The sequence below is a fragment of the Phocoena sinus genome, chromosome 9, assembly GCF_008692025.1.
Source record: "Phocoena sinus isolate mPhoSin1 chromosome 9, mPhoSin1.pri, whole genome shotgun sequence".
Classification (NCBI taxonomy): domain Eukaryota; kingdom Metazoa; phylum Chordata; class Mammalia; order Artiodactyla; family Phocoenidae; genus Phocoena; species Phocoena sinus.
In genome coordinates, this window is record NC_045771.1 from 74685005 (window position 1) to 74702479 (window position 17475).

Consider the following 17475-nt stretch of genomic DNA (forward strand, 5'->3'; position numbering starts at 1 on the left):
TATATAGGTTGAGTTAATCCACAGGGTAACTGAGACAGTAGCCTCTATTGCAGAACAGTTTAGGTTGAGGCACGGGGTTCCTTAAAGGGTCCCTTGCAGAAATGTGATGGCAACCTTTTTTTTTTTTTTACAAGGGTTTCCTTTATTCCTCTCTGTTGCTTTTTAATATTGTACCAGAAAAATCCTGCCAAATGCAGGGGAAGCAGATGGTGGAATACTTTGATTAAAGTATGTTTGTGATCTCTGGGGCTCTTTAGGATATTATTACAATGATTAGAAAAAAATCACCATAAACTATCTTGACAAAAGTGTGTTGCTGTCTGCCTCCCCCCGGCAGACTGCTAGCTGACTGGCATAGTGCCCAGGAGGACAGTCCAACCATAGATGTGGGTGTCACTAGCAGGAACCCTTGGTACTGAAAGTTTTCACAGTGCTCTAACTTATTTTATATAAGCAACTTATGCTAGAGACTTTTGGGCATGTAGCACATTTACCCTCTAATTGCCTGTTTTATAAAAAGATGCTTTTACTTTAGGTCTTCCCCCCACCTTCCCCCCACACTTTTATGATTGTTTCCTCCCCAGTTTCGGCTCTTTGCGTTTTATTCGACAGGTGTTTATTGAATACCTACTATGTACCAGCTGCTGGGTTTGGCTTTTGGAGATCCAGAAAAGAATAAGACATGGCACCTGTCCTGGGGGACCTCTTAAGCTTATTGAATAAATGGATATTCACATAATTAGTGATAATGGGAAGTGATAATTCTTGTTATAGAGGGTTGGACAGAAGCTGATGAAAGACCAAGAAGTGGGAGATCAAGCAAGCACCTCATCAGGGCTTAGTTCTCAAATTATATTGAGCTGAGTTGCCGTTGGTGGCATAGTCTGTGAACACGGGTTGATGTGTCACCTTGTATGTGTGTTTGGTCTTCCCAGATGGACTGGAGAGTCCTCGAGAACGGGTGGCCATACTAAGGACATGGATCCTAGGGTATCTGGGATATGATCAAGTGATACCTAATTTACTAAAGGAGCTTGCTGCTTGGTGACATTAAGAGTTGTGTGGAGTGACTGCAGTAGTGATTAGGTCACCCTCTCTCAGGTATCTGAACAAAGCCCAGCTAGGAAGCCGGGAGAGAAGTCTTTTAGGATGTTGGGGATGGTTCTTCCCTTTTTCTTCCAATAGGGAAGGCTGTCAGCTCACTGACCACGTACCGCTCCTTCCCAGTTCTCCAGAGAAAGAGATTGTAGGAATGAATGCTGTGTCATCTTCACAGAGGCGGGGAAAGAAATCAGTTGTATAATCTTCAAGATCTCATATAGTCCTTGGAATTAATTTATTATAGTTATTTTTTTATTGATATGATCAATTATTTGCAAACGGTATAGGTATCCTTTTTGTTATATAATATCATCCCAAAGAAACAGATATATGGATAAATATAACAAAGCATATTTGAATAGGATGGAAAACTGGCTGAAATATATTTGTGGGAGCAAAATAAACTTCAAATGAATTTTTTTAAAAAAGATTTTCACAAGTCGGCAGTTGTCCTCTCATACTCTCCTGCTGTGTAATTTATGACAAGTGTGAGGATGAGAGCCAGTAGGGAATATAATTAAGATACTTGCTGAAAACACTTTGGCTTAAGACTAGGAACTATGTAGATTTGAGGGTAGAATCTTTAGTGGATTTAAAAATTATCAAAAGATACATTTAAAAAATCAGTTTCCTAGACTCACAGACATAGAAAGCAAATTTATGGTTACCAAAGGGGAAAGGGGGCAGAGGGATAAATTAGGAGTTTGGGAGTAATGGATACACACTGCTATATATAAAACAAATAACAAGGACCTACTATATAGCACAGGGAACTATATTCAATATCTTGTAATAACCCATAATGGAAAAAATTCTGAAAAAGAATATAACTGAATCCCTTTGCTGTATACCTAAAACTAACACAACATTGTAAATCAACTGTACTTTGGTTTAAAAATCAATTTCCTATTATTTCCAAACCTCTAGAATTTTACTCCAGCATATTGGCTATGATGCTTGGTTTCTCAAAACACTGTGTGTTATCAGAGGGGATCTTGGTCTAGAACCATCAGGTCTTCAAATCTGAAAAATGAATAATGGAGAACACCTTGTCTGTTTAGGATGTGGAATTTTATCAGCCAGCTGGTAGGTGAAATAAGATGAGCAGTATCCCGGTAGAATCCAGGTTCATGTAGGAAGGACTTCATTAATCAGTAGTTCACTGGCTCGTTATACATATAACTGCGTAGCCTTCAAGGCCATGAGAGGATGGAATAATCCCTTTTCCATAGTTAAGCCTGTGTTACAACACTTCCATTTGCTTCAAAAGGTGGAAACGTGGCTTCTGCAGCTGGAACAGACCATGAAAGAGACAGTGCGACGTTCTATCACAGAAGCCATCGCAGCCTATGAGGACAAACCCAGGGAACTGTGGATTTTTGATTTCCCGGCTCAAGTCGCACTAACTGGCTCACAAATCTGGTGGACCACAGATGTAGGAATAGCCTTCAGTAGGCTAGAGGAAGGCTACGAAACGGCCCTAAAGGATTTCCATAAAAAACAGGTATTTTATAAGATTTATGATTTTGAGATTTAAAGGGACTTGAAGAGGTAAGCTTCATTCATTCATTCTTGTTTTATGGAGTGTCTTCTGTGTTCAAGGTATGATGCTAGGAAGATTTTAGCAATCATTCGTTTAGCTTTCCATTTTATAGTTCGGTGTTGTCCTTCTTGTTTTCTACATGGATTTAAAACACATCCATCCTTAAACAACAAGGTCCTCCTGTATAGCACAGGGAACTATATTCAATATCCTGAAATAAACCATAATGGAAAAGAATATAAAAAAGAATGTGTGTATATATATATACATACATACATATATATAACTGAGTCACTTTGCTGTACAGCAGAAATTAACACAACACTAAATCAGCCATACTTCAATAAAAAATAAATAAAACAAACAAATAAAAAACATCCATCTTTGTCCATTATCTCCCAAGGATCTAGTATACCACCCACACCTAGATACTGTACATATTTTTTTCCTCCTATATAAGACTCTCCAATTACGCTTTCAAAGGAAGTTGCAGATGTCAGTCATCTTTACCCCTAAACACTTTTATTAATACATACCCATTTCATAAGTTAAATTTCAGTTACTCTATCTCAATTTACCAAAGTTCTTTTTGGTTCTTTAAAAATCAGTTTTATAATGACATGTCTTCATTATGGTTTTTATTCTTCTATCTCATTAATAGTCTTATTTAGGTGGTTCTGTTCCTTTGAGGCTGTTTTTTTTAATTTGAACTTACTTTTTGTATGTTTATCTTTAAAGGTTATCTTCAGGTTGGCTTTTTTTTTTTCTGGAGGAATTCTGTGTGTTCTACACTGAGCAGATGTCCCTACGTGTTTTTCTCCTTTTTGCCTGCAGGTTTCTACAGGTTTCGTGAGTTCGGGATTAATTTTGTGGTTAGTTACTCAGTCTGGGATTTACTGATCATAGTGGCAAGGTCATTTTGGATGCCATAGCTTCACATGGCTTAGGCCTGAGATTTTGATTTCTTTTAGACGACTTTTTTCCTATCCAAAGCCCCAAGATGTTTCACGCTTTCCTCTTGCTTCTCTGAGCTGGTGGGTAGAGTTTTCTAGAACCTTTTATTGGACTGTGTAATACTCTGAGGATCTTGGCTTTATGTCAGCATCTCAGTTCTAACTCCCTGCCTTGCTCAGGGAGTATAAGAGGCAGAGAACAGAAATGTTGTGTTGCCATGTGGGCAATTTAAATTTCAGTCTCCGATGTGTGGGTCTCTACTCAAATTCTCCTTTCGGCTGCCGTGGCATTAGCCTGTTAACCTCATTCTACTGCTTTAGCTTGGATTCACATCCTTGGCATTAGGGACTATCACCCACTCTCCCCCAACCCTCTCCCTTTCTTCCTTCTGCCTCTCTGTTTCCCCCTCTCTCATGTTTGGCTATGTACTTTGCATGTGGATGTGTTTCGTTTTACTCAAATATCTTCTGTGTTAATAAAGGAATTGTCCATTCAGTTTAACCCAATATGTTATAAGACTGCCTGTTGTTATTATCACTGCTATTTAGGTGGTTTTTATTTTTGGCTCTCAGTAATAATACTGTAGTAAACAGCTTTGTGTTTACATCCATGTAAACATACTGCATATTTTATTTCTTCAGGATAAACCTCCAGATGTAGAATTGCTAGGTCAGAGACTATACCTTCTTAAGCCTTTGAAACATCATGTCAAGTTTACCTTCCCAATATCAGTGCATGAGAATTGTCTGTTGCCTCCCCTGTCATCAACATTGGGTTGATTCTTTTTTTTTTTTAACGTCTTTATTGGAGTATAATTGCTTTACAGTGGTGTGTTAGTTTCTGCTTTATAACAAAGCGAGTCAGCTATACGTATACATATATCCCCATATCTCCTCCCTCTTGCGTCTCCCTCCCACCCTCCCTATCCCACCCCTCTAGGTGGTCACAAAGCACAGAGCTGATCTCCCTGTGCTATGCGGCTGCTTCCCACTAGCTGTCTGTTTTACATTTGGTAGTGCATATATGTCCATGCTATTCTCTCACTTTGTCCCAGCTTACCCTTCCCCCTCCCCGTGTCCTCAAGTCCATTCTCTACATCTGCATCTTTATTCCTGTCCTGCCCCTAGGTTCTCATGGAACAGGTTAGAAAGCCCAGAGATAAACTCACACACATATGGTCACCTTATTTTTGATAAAGGAGGCAAGAATATACAATGGAGAAAAGACAGCCTCTTCAATTAGTGCTGCTGGGAAAACTGGACAGCTACATGTAAAAGAATGAAATTAGGACACTCCCTAAAACCATACACAAAAATAAAATCACAATGGATTAAAGACCTAAATGTAAGGGTTGATCCTTTTTATTCTTAGAGCTAAAGTTATTTATATTCCAGTAGCCTTAGGTTATTCAGCTAATTAAGAAAATTTAGCTTTTTTCTCCTTTAAAATAATTTTAAAGTTTTCCATTTTGTTCAAGTTATAATAATGCTTCTTTTTCGTGTTAGATGAGAAGTAGACAAAGAGGGTGGTTTATGAAGACAGTATTTACGGGCTTAATTATGAAACACTTCCAGCATGAATTGAAATGTTTGACAGACCAGCCAACAGATGCCTTCAATACAGCATTTCAATGTTGCCACTGGTACTAATACGCACACCAGAGCAGCTAACATTTGAATATTGTTAAAGCTGCAGCTTGGTTCATGAGAAGTGTGTGCGTCTAAATTGAAACCCCATTAGTTTTCACTCTTTAAAAATGGTGGTAACAGTCTGCTGGAGTTTGTTTTTAATTAAAACTACTCTTGCTAATACTGTGAGCAGTTTTTAAGGTGAACTTCAGTCCTTTAAAATAGCTCAATTTCAAAACTGAAATCAGAGTTGGCTGTAACTGACAATCTACCTGAACAAGTAATTTCTTTCCTTAGTTCTCAGTTCCAAATTGTAGTGAGGTAAACGAAGATAATTATTTTAAACTTTATTTCCCACCAGACATATTGTAATTGCATGTTAGGTAGTGTTGGGATTAAAGGCAAAAATACTGCGTTTTGAATGTATATCCCTGCCTCGCCAGAGTCTTTGAAAGTAAAACAAATAAAATATAATTTCTCAAATTTGAGCGTTCCTTGGCAAAAGTATTTGGTTAGGCTTGGGATCTGATAAGAAAATTTTTCCATTCTTCCTTTATCATTGAGCTGTGTGCAAATCAGCGAAAAAGAGATGGAAGCATTTTGGATTCAAAATATTAATTACAAGTGTGCTGGGACATTGCCTAGGGTACTTTTACTAAGACTCACAATAAACAATATAAAGCTTTTCTTATTTAACTATTTATCCTTTCTGACCACAAATATTCAGAAATATTATAGGTATAAGAAAGAGACTCTCATTTTCCTGCTTAGGGTCAGTTTTGGGCCTCATTTTTAATCGTTGAGAAATTTCTCAGAAACAATTGCATACCGTGTTGATAGTGTTCTTATCTCGCCCTGACCCTTTGACCCAAATAGGGAAGGCTGTGAAGGCTGCAGTTACACAGTGTATATTGGAAATGAGTTTTTTGTTTGTTTTCGTCTTTATAGAAATTTGTGACCTGATAGGCTCCTGCTTCATAACAGCAGGAAGCTACAAGATGATGAGTAGAACACATATTCTCTACCGCCCCTCTCATCTGTTAACAGAAAAATTTTCCACAGACAATTTACTGACCTAGTAGGCTTTTATTCAGTGACTCATCAATCAGGCAGCATTCAGTCTGCAGATGGAAAGGAGCTCCAAAGAGCTGTAGAAGATGAGAGATTTTTATAGACCAAAGTAAGCAGGAACAAGGAAGGGGGCATTTGCTGATTAATTAAAGCAGGGTTACTTTCCTTGTAAGGAGCAAAGGGAAGCCTTGGAGCCAGGTCAGGTAACGTGTGCTGAACAGGCAAACACTGCTTGGTTGACCTAAGCCTGCTTTTTCTGGGAGAGCCCAACATAGAAACAGTTAAGTTTTGGTTTGCCGATGTGGGTAACGTGAGCGACTCCATCTTAGGCCCAACCTGGTTACTTTAACGCATCAAAAATTATATTGAATGACAAGGTATAGGGAAAAAAGTCATATTGTACCTGGAAATACTGGACCGGATAATTTGAGGAATGCCTAGAAGTTGATAACAGATGGAATCAAACTGATAGATGACTAAGAGCTGAGAAAATCACAGTCCAAACATATTAAAAAGAAGAACCTATTGCCATGATAAGCCTATTTTATCCCAATGAAACTCCAGAGAAATTACAAACTGAGATTCAGTAAAGGTAAAAAACATGTGGGGCTCATGGCCCATGGTCAGTGATAAGTAATGCGTATGTAAGAGGTGGACAGTTGGAACCAGTCCTGCCTCCTGTACATCCCAAGAGATTATCAGTGAGTTTGTCCCCAGGATAAAGGCCTGAGAAATACTTCATAAACAAAGTGAGACGTTTATTGAGGACTTCTGCCATGACTCTGTCTTGACTGTAGATCTTGGGTTGGATAACTTTTTCTGGGTGGGATGGAATAGTAAATATTTTAGTCTTTATGGGCTTTGTAATTTCTTTCACAACTACTCCTCTCTGCTGTTGGAGGAGGAAAGAAGCCATAGGCAATTTTTAAATGAATGGGCATGCTGAGTTGCAATCAAACTTTATTTATAAGAACAGGTGGTGGGCCATATTTGGCTCATTACCTGTAGTCTACCAATTCCTGTTCTAGAGGAAAAAGCAGAACAGCTCCTGAAGTAACTCAAGATCCCCGCAATAAGTGGAGGTAACAGGAAAAGAGATTTGTTACCCATATAGGCCATGAGTCCAGTCTGATCCATTAACTCAAGCGTTGGTTCTTTGAACAGATCAAACACTGACAAAGATTTGCAGTTCAGAGGAGACAGCAGAAACAATAAAGGGATAGAGAAAAGAAAAATCTCTTGTATGAGAAAGAGATTTTTTTTAGAAGACTGTACAACACTACATGTGATTTTATACAAATATTTAAGTTGAAAACCTAAATTAAATGGATAATTTTCTATGAACACTGTTTCTAAGATTAATTCAAAATGAGGTGGAAAACTTGAGTAGACCAGTAACCACAGAAATAATAGAAATGGTAAGAAAGTTTAAATTTAAAGATAGGTACCTCGTAAATAGAGCCCTGTTCCAATGGTTTCTTTAATTTCTCTGAACAGTGTTTTCTGTAGTTTTCAATGCAGAGGTCTTATACATTTCTTGCTAGATTTATTTTTAGATAATTGATATGGTTTGATGCTGTAAACATATGCTAATTAATTTAAAATTTTCTAATGTTTGTGGCTGGTATACAGAAATATATTGATGTTTTAATATTTACCTGTGTCTTGAGACTTTGCCACATTTGCTTGCTAGTTGTAGTAGGTTTTTTTTTTTAAGTACAGTTTCACAGACTTTCTATGTACATGAATATACCATCTGTAAATAATGACAGTTTTACTTCTGACCTTCCATTCTCTTTTGCCATTTATTTCCTTTTCTTGAGTCATTGAATTGGCTACGACCTTGAATATAATGTTAAATAGAAGTAATCCCAGTCTTAGGGAAGGACAATGTTTTACCATTAAGTACGATAGTAGTTCTAGATTTTTGTAGATGACCTTTCTCAAATAGAGGGGAATACCTTCTATTACTACACACTGAGAATTCTTATTTTGAAGAGGAGTTGAACTTTTTCAAGTCTGCCGAGATACTCTTGTGGTTTTTCTCTTTTGTTCTGTTACTAAGGTGAATTTTTGAATGCTAAGGCAACTTTGCATTTATGATGTGTTACCATTTATAGATGTATATATTTTTTGCTGGATTCTATTTGCTAATTTGTCCAGAAATTCTGCATTTGTATTCATAAGGGACATTTATCTGTAGTTTTCTTTTATTATAATATCTTTGCCAGTTTGGGGATGAGGATTATGCTCCTTAAAAGGAATTGGAAAGTATTGCATTTTCATGTATTTTGTGAAAGAGTTTGTTATAGAAATCACTGGTAGTGCTATCTGGGCTTGAGGTTTTCTTTCTTTATAAATTATAAATTGATTTCTTTTATGTACATGCTGTTGTGTAGCTTTTTTGGTTTCCTTTTTTCTTGTGTCAGTTTTTGGAATTTCTGTTTATCAAGGTATTTACCCATTTTTTCCAAGTCTGGGTTTGGCAAGTTACAGCCATCTGGCCAAACCTGGCCCGGTACCTATGTGTTTGGTAGTTTTCACGCTTCACTGGCTAAGTGGTGTCATTGCACTAGAGACCATGTACCCCTCAAAGCCCGAAACATTTACTGTCTGGCCCTTTACAGGAAATGGTCATCCACCCCTGATCTGCGTTTTCAAACTTACTGATGTGAGTTGCTCTTCCTATATCGACGTTATCCTTAGCACATCTGGAGGGTCTGGCATCGTGTCCCCCTTTCATTCCTGGTGTTGGTGATTTGTGTTTTCGCTCCTTTATTTGTAATCAGACTTTCTATGTGTTTATCAATTTTATTTAAGTTTTCAAAAAACTAATCTTGGATTTTGTTGATTTTCTCTACTGTTTGTTTTGTATTTCACTGAATTCTGCTTTATCTTGATTACTTCCTTTCATCTACTTACTTTGAGTTTAATTTGCCTCTCTTTTTCAAGTTTCTTAAGGTGGGAGCTTTGATTATCAATTCTTACACCTTTTTCTTTTCCCACATAGCATCTGAAAGAAACTTGATAACTTGATGAAGATTATCTACCAGAAACCTACAGAGAAAATCATGCTTAATAGTGAAACATTAGCATCATTTCCATTAATGTCAGGAACGGGGTACTTATGCTCACTGCCTCTGACATACATTGCTCAGTATTGTGCTGGTTTTCGCAACATGACTGAAGGAGAAGTAGGAAACGAACAGTGCAAAGGGAGGTGATAAACCGAGATTCCACAACCCATGACCTGATAGTGTCAGAGAGTGTGGGACCTGGTCTCTTTGGCAATTTTCTTGGTTCTAGCTGAAATGAAAATCCATTGTTTCTGATACTGCTTAAGTTGAAACATTGATGGGTTTCGGGATTAGAGATCTTGTTACTATTGTTAAGAGACTCAGAGAGCATTACTTCTGTGTATGTCCAGATGGAAAGAGGTTGAAGGTTCTGGTAGCTGACTCCCAAAGTGCTGTAGTAGTTACCTTGTAATGTTCACTTCAGTTTGCTGAGCTGAGGACTACACGCTCCAGATCTTAACATATCTACCGAGGGGCGCTTCCAGCTTCTTTGCCGCTGTGGCTTGGGTGTGCCTAAGCTGGGAAATCTGCCATGCCTTGATCCTGGTAAAATTGCAGTCCTTCTGCTACTACAAGGAAAATGTTCTTCCTGTGTTGCCTTATTTAACCTATAGTATTTAGGGACATGTTTCTTTAAGTTCACAGACATAGCCTCTTTATACCATACCGCCGTAGGAGCTGGGTGGGGACAAAATTGAGAATCAACCACCATTATGTATCGGGAGCCAGCCCTTCTCTCTGACCTTGAGTATGTTACTGTGTATGCCTGACACCTTCCTTCATGGTGAGCTCTCCATCGTCCCACCAAGCAAGCTGGTCCTCTTTGGAAGAACACTGTGGTGTCTTAGACATTTGTAACATATAAACTCAGTGATCAAGATTCATGTCTCTTTCTTGGGAATTGTTTCCATGTTTATCTAAACATGAGAATTTATAAGAGGGGGTTGCCTAGTTACCTCCTTCCATCCACCGGAATCATTAGAGGTCAACTCTTGTCTGGCCAAGGTGTTCTGTTAATGAATATGTTATCCACATGGGAAACTTTTGGGTTTATAAAAAATACAATAAAATCCTAGAATCCTGTACTACATCCTGGCTCCACCATTTATAACTGTGTGATCTTGGGCAAATTACCTCATATTCTCATATATAAAATGAGAATAATAATAGTACCTTCCCCACAGAGTTTTGTGATGATTAAATTAGAACTATGTGTATGTATTTATACACAAAGATAGATATTATACACACACATACTATATATATACATACACATGCACACATATATAATAATGCTTGTCAGATATGTTAGCTAGTAAGTGCTCAATAAATGTTAGTTCTTATTATCTGCTGATGCCATCAGAGAGGAACTAGATCAATGGCAGTGGGGCTGGTGTTCTGCCCTCTGCACCATCCTCTTGTTAAAATGGAAGGATGGCCTCTGACCATCTGGAGCCTTGTCTCCATCTGTGCTTTGGGTCTCGTTCGCAGGATTTCCGTGACTTCCTTCTCTACTGTGTCTTCAAATTCTTCCACTGGCTCATTCCCATCAGCAATTAAACATCCCCATCTCTCACATTGCTTAAAAACAATACAACCACCAAAAAGTATTCCTTGATGTCACACCTCCTTCCATTTCCTACTCTGTCGCTGGAACTTATATTATAACCAAGCCTTTTTTTTTTTTTTTTTCGGTACGCGGGCCTCTCACTGTTGTGGCCTCTCCCATTGCAGAGCACAGGCTCCGGACGCGCAGGCTCAGCGGCCATGGCTCACAGGCCCAGCCGCTCCGCGGCATGTGGGGTCTTTCCGGACCGGGACACGAACCCGTGTCGCCTGCATCGGCAGGCAGACTCTCAACCACTGCGCCAGCAGGGAAGCCCATAACCAAGCTTTTTGAACTAAATATCTATACTTACTCATTCCATTTTTTCATCCTCATCTCTCTCCAAGAACCATTTCTAATCACTTGACTGAGTATATTTCTGTTTTTTTAACGTTAGAAATACTTCCTTTTCAAATGCCCTCTTCCCTTATATTCATCTTTATTTGAATTCCACTTTTGCACGTACTTCTTGGGTTATTCTTCAGTTTTCTTTCCTGTTCCTCTTCCTCCTCCTGCCTCTTAACTGTTCCCTGTGGCTCTGACTTAGATCCCTTTTTCTTTTCACCACACCACATATCCCTGGCTAATCTCATCTGCCCTTATGGCTGCTCAGTTTCTGTTGTAATATGCTGGTGACTTTGACCTCCAGCTCAGACCTTTCTCTTGAAGTGGAGTAAGGGGCATATTGGACTTGTCCACTGGAAATTTGACAGGCACATCCAGCGTAGAACATTCAAAATACATTTACTTTTCTCAAACCCGCTTCTTCAGTGCTTCCCAAGTTCATTAAAAAACACCGACTCTTCACCAGTTGCTCAGACTAGAAGCCCATTTGACTCCTCTTTCACCTGATACCCAGTCAACCACCAAGTCTCTTCAGTTGCCCTAAATATAGTTATTCTTACTGTTTCCTTCGCTACTTTGTTAATAACCTGGTCCCAGCTACTCTTCTCTTGCCATGAGTGTAGCATCCTCTTCTCTGGTCTTTTTTCTCCAATCCTGTTTCCCTCCAATTAATCATACTAGAGGCAGAGAGATCTTTTAGAAACACACATCCGATTATCACCCCACCTCCCTAAACCCTTCACCAGTGTCTTCTTGCCCTTGAATTGAAGTTCAGACCGTCAGAAAGTTGGCCCAGCCCTGCGTGTTTGGGACCCTGCTTCCCTCTACAGCATCCTTACATACCTGGTCTGCCTCTCTGTTTCCCTCTCACCATCCCAGACTTTTTTCAGTTCCCTCCCGGGGCCCCCTGCCATATCCTGAGCTGCTTCCTGTGGCTTAAACACTGCCTCCCTGGGTGGGAAACCCCTAAACTCTCTACAGCCTAAATCGTACTCACTCTTTAGTTCTCACCATAAATACCCTTTCCTGTAAAATGTCTTTCCAAGCTCTCGATTAAGCCAAGTCCTATTTCTGCGTGCTGTCATAGTACTTTTGTACTCGCCTTAGCAAAACAATTGTAATTATTTATCTGCATTCCTCATTGGCCTGTAAGCTCTGGAAACAGTAACCACGTTAGTGTTGTGTGATTGAGGGGTGAGAGAAGAAAATGTTGTTCAGGTGTGTATTATTGCTGTCATTCATCTCTTCCTTTGTTTATTCATACGAGTGTTTCCTGAGCACATGCTTTGTGCTGGCTGCTATGCTACATGTGGGAGTGTAGTGTTGAATAAGACAGATAAGGACCTTGCTCCTTGAGAGCTTACAGTCAAGCAGAGGAGACAAACAGTAAACAAGGAAGTAAATAAGTGAATAATAAGATACTAGTAAGAACCATGAAGAAAATAAATTAGGAACATGTAGAATAACTGGGTAGGTGGAAATAGGATGGCCAAGGAAGGCTGATCTGAGGAGGTGAACTTAAACTAAGACTTGAATAATGAGAGGAGGCCAGCTCTACAAAGATCAGAGGGAAAATGACTCCACACAGGTGAAACAGTCTCTGTGACCTTGAAGCAGCCATGATGGAGAAACAGAGAAGGCCAGGATGGTTGGAGTGATGTCAGGTAGGAAAAGAGTGATGGGAGGTCATGGAAGGCTTTGTGTTCATGGATAGGAGTTTGGACTGTAAGTGAAGGTAGGCTTCTTTCTGGTTCAAGATACACCGTACATATGCTCCAGCTAAACCAAGGTGTACTGGGAAAAGAGCCACTTGAGTTTCATAGGTACATTTTTGACCTGAGACAAACATCCTTGATCCAGTAGAAAATCATGCGACATTTCTTTAATCAAGGGCAAGAATAAGTGCTGATTACATGATAAGGTATATATTTCTTAAAAGCTGCTGAGGAACATTTTATATATGTCACAGACCATAAACTTGTATGCAGTTACAATATGAATGTATAGTAATTGCTTCCTGATGCCACTGTCCAGATGATAGATATTTTATAACTACTATTTGTGTGTGTGTGTGGGTACAGAATTTTATTACTTAGAAAAGAGCATCATTGGGAAAGTTTAATCTTGACAGACAGTATAAGATCCCCAACATATAATGCTGTCCAGATAATGTTGATGAGCTGTATTTTTAATCATCTGTCACTTGACAGAACTTTTGTAGAAAAAGAATCAATAATGGAGAAATCACAGGGAAGCTCAGACAAGACATTGCTTGTGAAAGCACTTGAAAAATGTTCTTAAGAGACATAAAATATTATTACTGTTGTTACAACCAACTCTTTCTAACCAAGTACTGGTACTGGTGTAAGATTTGTGACTCTAAAGACTGGATATCTTGACCGAGATAGAAAATATCCAATGCCAAAGTACCTTCTTTCTAACCAACATGCCTATAAATTTTGTTGAGAAACTTACATGTGTATACGCTATTACTGTTCATTCAGTCATCTACTCAGTACTCAAGCATGCATTGAGCACCTACTTTTCAGTTTTGTTTGTTTGTGTTTTGGCTGCGTTGGGTCTTTGTTGCTGTGCGTGGGCTTTCTCTAGTTGCGGTGAGTGGGGGCTACTCTTCATTGTGGTGCGCAGGTTTCTCATTGCGGTGGCTCCTCTTGTTGCAGAGCAGGACTCTAGGGGCACGGGCTTGAGTAGTTGCAGCATGTGGACCCTAGAGCACGCAGGCTTCAGTAGTTGCAGTGCATGGGCTCAGTAGTCGGGGCACACGGGCTTAGTTGCTCCGCGGCATGTGGGATCTTCCCGGATCAGGGCTCAAACCCGTGTCCCCTGCATTGGCAGGTGGTTTCTTAACCACTTCGCCACCAGAGAAGTCCCTGAGCACCTACTTTTCAACAGCTAGTGGCTCTGGGGACAAAGCACTCAGCTAGACAGATGCAGACCTTGCCCTCATGGAACCGAAAATCATGATGAACACTGAACATGGCATACTGAAATAATAATCACCTCTGCTTTTCTTCTCATGTAACTACATTTTGTAGATAGATGTAGGATATTGAAAGTAGAATATACAGCAACAGCTATAAGGCTGCTGTATATGCTGAATGTCTAAAGTACGTACTTTTTATTCCTTTGAACCACTTATTCATTGTGTTTGATTTTAAGTCTCTCTGGAATACTTTTTGCATAACTACCATTTGTCCAACTTGAAAGTGGTGGGTGGATTGATCTTGTGGAGGCTGGTACAGGAAATCTATGCGATGTGATCAGTAAGAACTCAGGCTCTGACGTCAGAGTGTCTGGATTTGAATTCCCCCTGCCCTGTTTAGCAAGTGTGGTTAATATGCCTACGAGTCAGTTTTCTCCTCTGCAAAATGAGGATAATAGATCGTTGTGAAGATTACACGAGGTGACACAGACGATAATCCTAGTTAGTGCCGGGCACGTTGTAGACTCTGATTTAATGTGAATTGTGCGCGCTGCGGTTATGCCATCCTGCCTGCCTTCTCCATGCTTACTGTAATTATAGAATCTTCTCCAGGGCAGCTGCACAGCAGTCTCTGGGCAGTTTGCATTGTTTGGTGTTTTCTGGAATGTGGTAATAGTACTGTAGGGAATATGTTTGTTACAGTAGGTACAAAGGTTTGAGAGCCTTTGATGATATGATATATTCAGTTGCAACCAGTTCTTTCAGGCTCTAACAGCTTGTCATTGACTGTCCTTTGCAGAGCTAAACCGGAAAGGGGACAGTATAGTTTTACAATATGATACCCCGGAATAAGGCAGAATTTTGTTGTTGTTGTTAATAAGCTTTGAGTAAGACAGGAATGTTTTGTGTAAATAAGCATGCTAACAAAATGACCACCTAAGAGTATCCTTCAGAACTTTCTGACCACAGTTAACAGTAAGATATATTTTATATCAGATCAAGTTTACACACATACGTACACACTCAAGTGTGAAACTGAAATAAACTTTCACAAAACAGTACATATTCTTACTACTGTAGTGCAGCTTTTTTATTTCATTCTATTCTATGTCATTCCATTCCATTTCATTCCTTTCCATTCTAGGAAAAGAGACCAGTAGTTTGAAAACTGTTGATCTCAGAAATTGGTGGGCAAGCATAGCACAGGGAGATCAGCTCGGTGCTTTGTGACCACCTAGAGGGGTGGGATAGGGAGGGTGGGAGGGAGGGAGACGCAAGAGGGAAGAGATATGGGGATATATGTATATGTATAACTGATTCACTTTGTTATAAAGCAGAAACTAACACACCACTGTAAAGCAGTTATACCCCAGTAAAGATGTTAAAAAATAATAATAATAATTTGGGGATCAAAAAAAAAGAAATTGGTGGGCAAGACAATTCTTGTTTAGATAAGAATAGGGGTATGAATAAGAATTAAGTGGGTTAGTCATCAGCTGTACTGTTTAAATCTTTTCTCAGTTATCATCCTACATCCCATGCAAAAACACACGAACAAAACCCAAAACCAACCAAACAAAACAGCACTTGGTATTTAGTCCTTAGTATACTTCGACAGATGTTAACTCAGTTTGATCTTTTAAATTTTTGCGGTCATTTCTCTTCCAGTAAAGTTGCAGAGCAGATCGTGGTTACATGGAGAGTGAGTTCAGTGCAGCCAAGAAACTTTGCTTCTGCCTCTGGCTTTGTCATTACCTCCAGGTTGACCTGTCTTCTCTGAGTCTCAGCTCAGAAGGCGGAGGGGGGGAGGGGCAGTAATAATATTTATTCTATTTAAATTAAATAATTTAATTAAATCCCTCCCTCCTGCTCCTACCCCCAGGGTGGTTTGACAGCCAGCTGGGACAATGTATTTGAAATAGTTTTGTAAACTAAAGGGACTTTTACAAATATAAAGACTACTGAGCTGTAAGATTCTGTATTTGTAACTATTACCTCCTTTAAAAAATACGCCTTCTAGATTTCTCAGTTGAATACACTGATTGCACTTCTGCTGGGAGAACTTCTACCTGGAGACAGGCAGAAGATCATGACAATTTGTACCATAGATGTCCATGCCAGAGACGTGGTGGCAAAACTTATTTCTCAGAAGGCAAGTTATTTGTAGAAATTTCATGTGTTTTTTGCTGTTTCCTAAAAGTGGTATTTATTATCAAGAGTACTTCTAAGAAAGTCGTTTTTTTGTTTGTTTGTTTTTTTAAGGTTGTATATTTTAATTAGTCCTAAGAAGCTGAGTGCATTTACTTTGGGTATTTTTTATTTGGGTTAGCAAATATATTATCCTCATGAGAGTTATCCCAAAGGGTTTGGCCAAGTCAGGAGCCTCTAATTCAGATCAACCAAAAATTAAGTCAGGATGGAGGAGCCATAGGAAGTCACGTGTTCATTTCCCTGTCTTCCAGCTTCTCTACACATAATTATCCATTGGCCTGTGATAACCACCACTGTGGCTTATCCAGCCAGTAGCAGTAAGATTGTGTACCACCTAAACCATCTCTGTGTGCTTTTGATTATTTTCCTTTTGAAAAAAGAGAAATGTTGGCCACCCCTTGTCTTTTCCATTCAAAGCTAAATTACTTTCTTTAAAGAAGTTATTTTCTAATCCTTTCAGTGTGTTATTAACCTTCTTATCTCTTTAAAAAGTCCACGTGTCTCTTAGATACCGGCAGTGTTTAATGCGGAAGGAGAATCTCTCACCCTTTTTCCAAAATACACTGCTACTTAAAATGTCTGAAATACGCTTGTCTAGTGAACAAAATTGACATACCATGCCCATAACCTACTTCTTCCAAATCCCTTTTGTTTTTTGAGAGTGGCATTTCCTTTCACAATTTGAATGCATGCTTGTATTGTGAGATGTTTGCTGTTGTTTTTCTAGTTCCTTCTCAATTTATTAAAAGCAAAGTGAATTTTAATTCTCTTCACAAAGTGCTAGCAAATGCTTCCTTATGTAAGGATAAAGTTAAAAAAAAAAAACTTCTTGATCCAGGTTCAGGACCATCAGTGAAGAGTGTTGCTTAATTGCTAATCGAAAACTGATCCTTGCAAAATACCATTACCAAGTATTCTCATTTTGATTGATAACTACTCTTTGAATATGACCTTGCATATTTTATTATGTTTTATCAGTGGTGATTTGCTTGCAG

At 39.0% G+C, this 17475-nt stretch overlaps 1 protein-coding gene across 1 annotated transcript in view; it reads left to right on the plus strand.

Moving 5' to 3' along the window:
* Window positions 1-17475, plus strand: part of DNAH11 (dynein axonemal heavy chain 11) — a 316314-nt gene that overhangs the window by 109390 nt on the left and 189449 nt on the right. Inside the window, 2 exon segments of the mRNA XM_032643357.1 lie at window positions 2372-2605; window positions 16290-16421. Coding sequence (XP_032499248.1) covers window positions 2372-2605; window positions 16290-16421 — 366 coding nt within the window.